This window comes from Mesitornis unicolor, unplaced genomic scaffold (genome assembly GCF_000695765.1).
Source record: "Mesitornis unicolor isolate BGI_N332 unplaced genomic scaffold, ASM69576v1 scaffold13724, whole genome shotgun sequence".
Taxonomy (NCBI): domain Eukaryota; kingdom Metazoa; phylum Chordata; class Aves; order Mesitornithiformes; family Mesitornithidae; genus Mesitornis; species Mesitornis unicolor.
In genome coordinates, this window is record NW_010180980.1 from 23,456 (window position 1) to 34,804 (window position 11,349).

General features: G+C 47.1%; 1 protein-coding gene across 1 annotated transcript; it reads right to left on the reverse strand.

Moving 5' to 3' along the window:
• Positions 1-205: 205 nt before the first annotated feature.
• On the reverse strand, positions 206-8,049 carry ST6GAL1 (ST6 beta-galactosamide alpha-2,6-sialyltranferase 1; the record flags this gene model as incomplete). Its single annotated transcript, XM_010183276.1, has 4 exons — positions 206-559; positions 2,430-2,604; positions 3,772-3,873; positions 7,952-8,049. Coding segments are annotated over 4 exons (617 nt in total), but the record flags the coding sequence as incomplete, so codon positions are not given.
• Positions 8,050-11,349: the final 3,300 nt, after the last annotated feature.

Sequence of the window (11,349 nt, forward strand, 5' to 3'; positions counted from 1 at the left end):
TAGGAAAGCCTCTCCTGTGTCTCCCATAAAATTGGTTGAGATGAAGACAGAGATATCCACCTGCTGCATGAGCCTGGCTCCACCGGGAGTAAATTTATTGCAGTGGCTCATGCAGATACCACGTGGACGTACCGCAACGCATCAACAGCGCCTTACAGCTGGGAGAATTTAGGCAACGAAGTCCTAAGAGCAAGTGTTGCGTCATGGAAGAGCTGTCAAAACACACCAGTGCTTAGACCTAACAAACCTGACAACCCCGATTTAAAAAGTGCTTTGACAATCAAGAAAAATTCCCCAACACGCTAAGAAACGATCTGCTAGCAATGCACGTTTCGGAAGCCAGGCAAAGTAACTTTTCCATGAGTATAGATGTCCTCATCCGTGCCCTGGTTTATGTGCTTCACCAAGTTTTTCTCAAACAGGAGGGGGTGGTAAGCTCCCATGGTACAGGCACGGTCGTGAAACTTCTGGTAATAGTGGCAAATATCTGTCTGCCGCTTGGAAGGGAGAAATTCGTACACGTCCACTTCGTCACAGAGCGTCATCATGATCACGATGCCTAGGGAGGGAAAGCAAGCAGACATCCCCACGTCAAACCAGAGAACCCATTAAACAGCCCAGCCTTCCTGAACGTTCAGACAAGAGGGGCTGAAAACAAGCCTGGCCAGATAGGGCTGTGTTCTGAAGCCCTCTCCTGCAAAGCCTATGATTGACTTGATTACAGCAGAATGGTTACAGTGAGAGCTATGCCGAAAGGCCAATTTTTAAGAGCGCTGCTGTTCTCTGTGACCTTCATGGAAACTTGAGTATCTGCCAAATGCACTGATCCTAACAGCCCATCTCAAACCTGTGTTGGGCAAGCAGCAATCAGACCTTCACCTTTTCCCCAGCTGCCTCTTGTGAGCGCAGGGGACTGCGGCTGAGCCTGGAGATGGCTCATGGAGCCGAAGCAGCCCCTGCTCTCCAGGGTCCCCTGGCTCCCCCGCAGCAGAGCAGTGCTGCCCTCCTCTGTCTTCTGACAGGCACATGAACCACTCCAGGATGTTCATATAGGTGCTGGGCACAGATCTGTCAACTTTCTGGCCAGATCAGAAGTAAGCCGTACTTGCTGGCTACTCTTCTTCCAAGTGCAAGAAACAGCAAGAATATACCAGGGAAATAGAACCAATGTATAATGTCACAGAAAATCCATGCGGTATCTGAGACACCAGGGACCATGCGTGATCAGAGGAATGCAGTTTACAAGACATTGGAAGAAGCCAGCCATGAAACCACTTGTTTAACTAAGGTGCATTTTAAATGTGTTTTCAACCACCTTTTCAAATGACAATTTTCATTCACTCTTTGGTCTTCCAGGAAATGCAGAGCTGCAAACCAGAACTCATCTGTGCCCCCCAGGCCTGCCTAGGTGACTTGTTTACAAAGCAGGTAACTTGGTCCAAAGTTAAGCCACAAAGGAATTGCCTGAAATGACCCAGTGCCTGCCTTTAAGCCCTTAACTTCAAGTTAACAGCAATTTTGCTGCTGAAGTCATTGAGGATGACGTTACACAGTTGTTCTGCACATAACCCAGCAATGCTGTAACGGGTGTTGGGCAAGGCTGTGGAAGAAAACTACACTGGGTTAGCAAAAGTAAGAAGTGACTCTGTTCACACAGATGTAGAAGGGCACCTGTGCCCCCACAGTGATGGGAGCAGAGGAGAAGCTAAAGCACAGTAGTTGGACATCCCCGTGGCAAACCACCACATGTCTATGCCATGATTTCAAATACACGTGAACTTGATGAAAAGTTCACTCCTTTCTATTCAGCTGCTTGTGACATCTGCTCTTCAGTAAGAAGGAAAAGCTTTGCAACAGCAGAATGTAAAATGAGCCCCTTGACCAAGGCTGGATTTAGCATGCTGAATAAGGCGGAATATCACTGCACTTTTCTGGACAGACCCCGACCATCCTCAAGCCCCATTAAGTCTTTAGCTATATATATTTCTCCATATATATCTATATTTCCATTTAATATATATATATAAAAATAGGTAAGCACTTAGATTTCATCTGCAGTAAGCAGATTGATTTGCCTGACAAGCTCTGAGCCTGCAGGAGCCGTTTCCCTCCTCTCGCACCCCATGGGAACTGCTCTGGCACTCGAAGCTAGAAATCCTAGGGACCAGTTCAGCATTACAATCTGCTCTCCTGTTCCCATGTGGAACCAGGCCACGTTTGTAGCTGCTGTTTCAGAGGGGCGCTCCAAATGGTTTACTTTCACACAACTGAGCTGCTGCTTTAAAGACAGGAAGCTTGAATTTTGGCATAAGACAAACACCATGAAAGCAACTCTGATAAGCACCATAAACCTGTAGCTGTCTTGGGAAAAAGGCATCCTGAAGTGTTCCTGCAAATTGAATGAGAAGTTTACAGGGCAAATATCTCACCAAGCATTCCTGATGACGGTGGATTAGGCTGAATTTGCTCCATGGAGTTCTCCTGTAGAATATCCCAGAGTTGCCACTGCATTTTTGGATTCAGGATATAGAAGGGCTGCTCTGGATGTATACTACGATAGGATTTATAGCTTTCAAAGAAGTTGTAGTCTGGTTTTCTGTACCACTGGAAAGCAGAAAGAAGAAGTCAGCTTCTCTTTATCTCTAGCCCACTTTTTCCCATAACCAACTGGAAACAAGGATGAGCGAACCTGCTGCTGACAGGGGGAAAAGGTCCTGCTACACCTGCACACACACACCCTCTGTCCCCTACCACCTCATCTGTCCTTTGGGTCGTGGTGGTGACTTGACTCAGTGACCACAGCAGAAAAAACCTGAATCTCCTCTCTCTGGCAGTGAGGGATCATTAAATGAGATCAGCCACCTCGTACAATTTCATTCTGCACCCTCCAATAGCAGATGATGTTGAGAAGTCTGCCTGAAGCGTTACAGACCCCGATCCCTCTGCGTGCTGACATACAAAACGGCCTTTTCTGCAGGCAAGTGTCCTCAGCATAGCCTCCTAAAACAGGCCAAGTTGATTTGCATTCTAAAACTTCACCTTTCAGTAAAAACCACTTTGGAAGGGTTTATGTTTCCATAAAGTAATTTTGAGATTTTTTTTTTCCTACTCTAAAAATATCCCATCCTTGTTTTACCGACTCTTAAACATGCTGGACACATACCCCCACGTCTCCTGGAGGTACAGGACTAGACACAAGAATAAACAGCAGTAAGAAAATAGGAAATGTAATCCAGAGAAAGGAATGCAAAGACCTGTCAGTTAGACAGAGCTTAGAATTAAAGGAAAGAATGGACTGTTCACTCCTACCTGCTTTCACACTGAGCCTCCAGAGCTCATCGCTTATCAAATAATGCCCTTTTGTACTCAAAATGAAAAGCAAATGCTAGAGGGATTGCAACACCCACAAGTGAAAGCCCAGCCAACACACAGAGGAGACATTTGCGAAGATCTTCAGAGGGTTTCCCAATCTGTTCATAATACATCAAACGTATCTCATGTCTGACTAGCACTTGAAATATCCAAGCATCAGCTATCAGTGACCCACTACACTTGGCTTGAGGCCCTTTACAGGGACCAGGAACAGCAAGTGTTCCTCTAGGAGCACACGCATACGTGCACCCAGAAGTACCCATGGATACAGCCATGATAATGAAGAGGTAATCAAGAATGGCCCTAAAATGAGTGATTGCCCACATCAGTAGGAAGCAGGTTACAGATGCACTTCCAAGTATATAAACCCGATTTTATTTACAGAAAATTCAGCCTTACCTCTTTAATTTCTGCATGATACGGTGCTGGATCCCAGACAATTAAGATTCCAGTGTTATATAGCGCGTCCCTCAGAAACCGCTGCTCCTCAACGGTTACAAGCTTGAACAACAAGAAGAACAAACACAATAACATATGATATGCTGTCAGAATTAACAGGCAAGCAGTAAAACACCCTTGAATACAGCCACCCCACTGCTGGTTACTGAGCATGCCCCACTGCACGCAGGCAAGGACACAACCCCCAGCGATGGCCTTCCAACGCCCACGCCAGTCCCATCCAGCAGCACAGGATTTGGTGGAGAGGCACAAGAAAAATTGTCATTTCACTCTACAAGGGTTTGTTTTTTTTCTGTCTTCAATAAAAAACAAGGACCCCCAGAGTGCCCCAGCTTCCACGATGGATACCATTGTGACAACTACCAGAAGCAGGTGAGAACACCAGACACCAGGAGAGGCCAGAAGAGCCTAATGCAAGCACCCTGGTGGCTTTATCAAGAACCTTGGAGTGCAAGGGACAAGAGAGCACGGCACCTCAGCTGGCCCTGCCTCTCCAGAGCAGGGGGATGCAACTCACGCCAAAGAGGTTTGAATCTGGTGATGAGAAGGAAAGCACCACAACAGCAAAGCACATGAGCTACAGACAATGTCAGGGGAGAGAGAGACTGCTCCACCAGAGCCTTTCCCAAATGAACACAACTGGGTGGTTCAAACAGGGAAGCTGCCACGACCATCACAGCTCATGACACCTGAGGGCAACCCAGGTCTGCAGCTAAAAAGCAAACAGAATCAAATGAGACAGGGACTGATCTCCTGTCCTCCCCACTCAAGAGCATAACCTGCACAGAAACAGCTTGCAGACATCTGCTGAAGAACAGCACCATTACAGAAATGAGCCCCCATTTGTCCTGATTTTCACTACAGATCTAATTAAGACCTGGCCAATTTACCCTTGAGTATTCCAGCTGCCCCCAGCAGCAAGCTGCCTTCCTGGCTGTCCCCATAACCAGAGCACAAGGACAGTCTGGCCAGCCCAGATGTGAATTATCCCAAAAGTGAAAAGGTTTTCTTCACATCTGTTCTTAACTCTGCGGGATTAGGCTTTGGCCTTGACCACGTGTACTGCCTGCTTTCATTTCCTTACGGCAGCTAAAATATCTAGGCCATTAGTTAGCTAGAACGCGCAAGGCCGCAGGTGTGAACTCCTGCCTCCACTCCATGGACACCAGAGGCAAGGAGAGGACAGGGCAGCTGGCACCAGCCAGGTAGGAGTGTGATGGAGCACCACGACGGGCAGGGATAGGGCAAGGAACACTGGCACCTGATTTTCATTTCACTGTTTCTATTTAAAGGCCAGTAACCTTTCAGGAAATTTTCTGATGTGAAACACATGCAAGGAGGCTCCAAGAGAGACTGAGCAGCGCAGGAAGCAAAGGTCAGCCAAGTGAAGCCATGAGAGCTGGCACAGGCACACAAACCCCTAGAGAGCTGCACAGGCACGAAAGCAAAGGGACAAGAAACCAGGTGGGGAGCACCCCTGCAGCCACACAGGGTTTGCTGCTTCCTTCCCCACACCACGGAGCCGGCCCTGGGCACAACCAGTTGGTTATTGGTCACTTAACCCACCTGCTGGAGGAACCTGGCTCCCCAGACCCTTTTGGTGCTTATTTGTTTTGTTTAATAGCGACTGATCCTTTCTGAGTAGTTAAATTCATTTAAATTGCTGTACAACTTATTATTTGTCTTGTCTGGCTTTTTGATCCTAAGGAGATAACGGATCTATTGTTTTCCTAGTTAAATTTGTTCTTCAGTCAATTCACTGTTTAGCAAGTATCTTGCTAATCGAGCCCCTGCCCTCCTGGTATGTTTATTGACCGTATCAAAACAAGTTCTTCCTCTCTGCAGTCAATGCCCTGTAATCTAAACACCCTCCCCTTTCCCATCACAATCTTAACTCTTAACTCCATTTGACCTAACTGCTATCTCTTTTCTCTTCCTCCCTGCATGCTCATTAGTGACAATGACAGCAAACTCAGCCAAAGCAGAGAGTGCTCTTCGAGACAGTGAGAAAGCCAGCCAAGGAGAGCTGTGAACAAGGGCTGGGAGGAACACAAGGTCCTCTGGTCCTCAGTCAGCTCTGCAGAAGGGAGCTGTGTCCTACAGAATGACATTGGCACTCCCCACACACACTCTTCAACCCTTATTTTTGCAAGACGCGAGCACTTTCCCAGGGCAAATCGATGCCTTGCGTAAGACCGCAGGAAAACATGCCATTAGAGGAGGCAGTACTGATGAACCAGCAGAGGTCTAAGAAAATAAGCAATGGAGTATTAAAGAATTACTTTCTTTAGTACAACTACCAAACTCGTGGATCTACAAGCCTATCCTCAGATCTGAGTATCCAAACTTCTACCCCTCTGCCAGTATGAATCTATTCATCTTTTCCTGTGCACGTCAATGTACAGGATTCCCCAACTCTCTATTAAAATCAAATATCCCTATGATACGTGCTAGAAATTGGTCAGCAAATTACAGAAGAGTTATATTCAAAGAGTTATTAAGCAACTTAAGGTCACTAGCCACACATGCCAAAGGGTTACTGCTCAATAGACTAGTTTAAACAGAGTAGATCCAACAGATCCCATTTCCTTCATCTTAGGAATGGACCAAGGACTGATCAATGCGAGCAGCCAAGCCACAATCCCACCCCTGCTCCCAGCGACCACTTACAACATGAGAAAAGCCAAACCCAGCACAAGAATGAACTGCAGAGTCCAGCCAGTATCTGATGCCTGCAAGCAGCTGAAAACAAAACACAATCAGGCAACCCCACTAACAAGAAGGTTAAGTGATGCCACCACAACTAGAACAGCACTGAACCATTAAAAGTGCAAATAAAAACACAGAAGAAAACCAGGCTCCAAATCCAGTTGCCCCTGAAGATAACAAGGACTGCAATTAGAGCTCCTCAGCTTGGAAACTCCAGAAGAGAGACTCCTTCACTATTCACAGAGAGCATCTTTTGCCCCGTTCAGCAGTTAGATCAACACGACGTTTTGAGTTCATTTAGCCTCTAGAAACTGCAACAAATTTGCTCTCCCTGTAATTGAAGTTTTCTAAGCTGGTGTCTCTGTTCAGAGGGGACAGTGGCAGGTGATAAGTGTGACCCATGGCTGCGTGGAGAACAGCAGCACTATAACCACACGGCTGTAACTACACTTTGTCCAAAATAGGAGCATCCACATGGAGAGTTACTGCTGCTCTACTACAGCTGCACAACCACCCCTCCTCCCTGTGTATATAACCCTGGTATCACACAGGTCACATACGTGGTTTTGCTGGTAAATAACTTTGTCTCACAGTAAGTTTGGCAATGAGCACATCCTGCCGAGAAAATTTTCTGAAGTGGTAACACGCTTGTGACATCACAAAAACGCAGCCAAGGGGAAGATAAAAACCTGAGACATCAAGCAGGGCAGAGGAAGAAAGATGTCAGCAGCCAGATAGGTCTGCTAAACCAGATGGGTTCAGAAAAGACAAAGCGTCCCACATCCGACCTGTGGTTTAACGCAGGGAAATCGAGATGCAGCAAGCAGCAGAAGAGAGCACGGCAGCAAGGACAGAAGGTGAGACTCAAGAGCAGGAAAAGGTAGCAACAGCATTTGCTCAAGAAGCAAGGCCATGCTTCAAAAGACATGCAAAATGAACCAGGGAAAGCTAGCTCCTTTGAAGAGGATGGCCAAGCTTCTGCTGCTTCAAACCTGCTTACACAGCAGCACCCGCAGAAGCAGATGAGAAAACTCTAGGGCTATAAATCTCAGCTTTGGGGTGAGGCAAGGAAACAGCCTATTTGGTTCTGGAGTACAAAAGCTACGCTTCGGTCTCCCATCTCTCTCCCACTCCCCCTCAGTCTCCATGTGCCTACAGCCTCATCCTGTTCTTCCTGGGTGCAGTGCTACACCAGCTCTTTCACCCAACAACTCCAGGCCCATCTGGTATTTTACTGCCCCACTCCATTCCCTCACCAGCACACAGCACTGCTATTTCTCCTTCTCTCGCTTGAAAATTTCTCTGCTCGAATGGATGTTATTGCAGCCTGCTGCTCAGCTCCCATGCAGCACAGGGCAGATGCGCAGCTCGGGCACGCCTGGCCCATTTGGCACAAGCTGGCCAGACCTACCTGGGAATTCACAAGACGAATGGTCGTCTTTTGCCCCACATCTTCTTGAAACCCCTTGGTAGGAGCCCCATTGAATCGCAAGACGGCATCGTGGCTGTCTGAAAGCAAAACAGAGTGAAAACCTGTGAGCTGACGACAGGTTTTTGAGTGACAGAGGAGACATGCAATAGGTTATTCACCTGCACTCCTAATACCATCTAGCTAGTCCCTGGCTTTCCACATAACAACTAGAAGTACCAAGCCAGATTCTGTGGAAGAAGTTGTTAGTCTAACTTCACGATCAATGCACTTTTAAAAATCCACTTTAGTGACAGAAGAGACATGCAATAGGTTATTCACCTGCATTTCTAATACCTAGTCCCTGGCTTTCCACATAACTAGAAGTTCCAAGCCAGATTCTGTGGAAGAAGTTGTTAGTCTAACTTCACGATCAATGCACTTTTAAAAATCCACTTTTTTAAACTGTAATCCACTGGCAGGCTGAGAGTGCAACCTTAGCACTTGCCTTGCATGGAAGAGCGCTGTGTCTCCTTCCCTCTCCCTCTTCTTCCTTCCAAATACTTCACCAGACTGATACAGAATTAATTCACCACAAGGCTGGCTGCAAACTAAGAAACTTGGAAATAACAGCGAGCCAGCATCTTCTCTTGCAGCCTGGAGGTTGACCAGCCTGAGAAATATGTATAATAACCACAGTGGAAAATGAAGCTGGCTTCAGCCTGCCAGCGTACCTCCCACGTTACAGAAATAAAACCACCGCTGTGCATTTAACAGCCACAGCTTGTTACATGCCCCGAGATTCACTGCATTTTCCTCTGCTGCCATCATCTCTTAAGATAGCACTGCATTCCTCCAGCATCCTCCTCTGCCTCGGCACAGCCAGCCACACTGCTGTGTGCCACAGAGCCAGGCTGCTGCTGGGCACAGAGGGCAGTTGTGCCCATCACCCCGGCTCCTCCACACCTCCTGGCTAGATTTGGGTAGGAAACCTTTTACGTGACCAGAGGTGTCCGGATGCAGGAGCAGGACCAGCATCCCTGCTTTCACACAACCACAGCTCATGGCAGCTGCATCTGGGTCTGTCAGGAGCTGCCAAGACCACAGCCAGGGCAGAAGGTCAACCTGGTCCAGAACCACATCTTTTCAAGATATCTATATCTATATCTATATCTATATCATACACATTTCACATATATATATATATGTGTATTTATATACATACAGAATTTTAAGCAGGGGTGTTCTCACAAGCAACGCTGAGGGATCAGTAATCACCAGCACCAAAGGCTATTTTCTCAGCTACTTTATTCTCACAGACAAGTCGCTCTTGTTCAGAGTCCTTCCAAGGCAACACACAAAACCCACAAAAGTGATGTTTCCAGGAAAAGAAGTGTCCACACTGAGAAGCAGCTCTGTAGCTACCACTACAGAGCCTTAACTCCACATCCTACCTTGTGACAGCGGAGTACAGGGTTATAATTTCCCCATGGAACTTCAGCCAGACACCAAGTGTTATTACACCCTAAATTTGCATTTAGAAAGGGTGTTTAACAACAGCACGGGCAGAGCAGCTGCCTCTGAAGCACAGTCTGCAGGTGGCTGTGCTGAACCCTGTATTTCCCACAGTGGGCTTTTCACTGGCAATTCATAACCTCCAGTAACACTGAGAGCCCAGTAAAAGAAGAGCTGCTCATTTACAAACCTCTCCCTGTTCTGCTCCACCAGTCTCTCTTACACTGACTAATTGCTCATTTGATATCTTAATGTGATTACACAAAACAAGCACTTCCTGGCCATTTAAGGAGCAATAATTAAGCAATTTGCTGTGCTCATCTAGAAAAATGCCTCATTTGAAGCCTGTCAGATACAGCACCTTTTTGGCACCTTCCTCCAGCAAAACCACGGCTTTTCCTACGTGGAAATAAGTCAGGTCAAAACTGGGGAAACACCCCATACGTAAATGCTCTGAATACTCCTGGAATCCTTGGAAATCCACCTTGCCCAGCTCAAGGCTGCAAGTGCCCAAAGTTCTGCAGAATCACTAGCAGAGACAACTGCTTGAGCAGAAAGGTTGAAGTCTGTGACTCAGGCATGAGGAACCAAGCCAAGGACAGCAGGAGGAGTTCACAGCATTCGCCTCGGGCACATTACACAGTGACCTTTCCAGAATCCATCCCTTGTGGTCTGGAACAAACTGGGGCTCCAGTTTGGGGCCAGGCTCAGAGATCGGCCATAGGAACAACAAAATGGCTTTCCTGACGTCCTCTCAGCTGTGCCGCAGCCCATTGCACTTCTTGGACTGCATCACAACCTGTCGTGAACACCATCCTCAGCTCTTGAGAGGCTCCCCTTGCAGAGGGGCGAGCAGTTTTATCAGTCTAACAGAGACACCCTTGAGCACAAGCCTTGTGTCAGAAGACAGTGCTCAGAAGGTCATTTCTGTGAAAACCTTTAGCTACTGAACTTTAAGGGGCACCTAAATAAGCCAAGACAGGTACTCAAAGAAAAAAGTCAGAATTGGCTGGCTCAAACAATAATTAATGAAGAAACTGAGGGAACTGCAGGCACAGGAGTTGAAGGCCAGCAAGCTGGTTTCCCCTGCACGCCGCTTTCTTAAAGACACAAAATGCTTTAGTATAAAAACGTGCCACTTTATAACCCACTGTACAAGACCAATGCTTTAGTATTTATTAATTAATGCATTAACCTCAGATAAATATGGTCAGATAAGACTTTGCAAAGCATTGCCAAGCCTTGTTTAAAGGAGAGATAAAGCCCTCTGGAGTTTTTAACATGGTCTCCACGGCCACTCTAACTCAGCCGCTGCCTTGTGGTTCAGAATGAATGGCTCAGCAGTTTTGGGAAACCATGAACAAGAATTACAGCATCTCTGAAGATGGTCTGCGTCCAGCCCCTCTGCTCAACACTGGGTCAACCACAGCAGACTGCTCAGGGCTGCACCCAGTGGGGATTTTCCCCTTTAGTGGTTTCTTTATCTCTTCTCTGAATGAAGTAAATAAATGGAAAAGTTTGACCTTTGACTGTGCAATGGGGGCACTGGCATTACTCAACGCATCCCATGCCTTCTCAGGAAACAAACACTTGAGGAACCAAGACCTCTCCCGAATACACAGGATTAGTTCTGCTCTCTTGTGATGACAAGGCAATTATGAAAGTGGGAAGGTTTACCTGGAGCAGAAATACCTGTACATACAGCACGTCCTCATAGCTCAACCCAACCCTTCCACTCCTTTGGGGCTTGCCCATTTTGGTCTGCCTAAGGTCTAAGGCTCACAGACACTGATGGAGGGCATCATAAGGCAGTCTACACTGTGCAGTGTGTACAGCCACAGAATCACAGAGTATTAGGACTTGGAAGGGCCCTGGAAAGCTCCCCC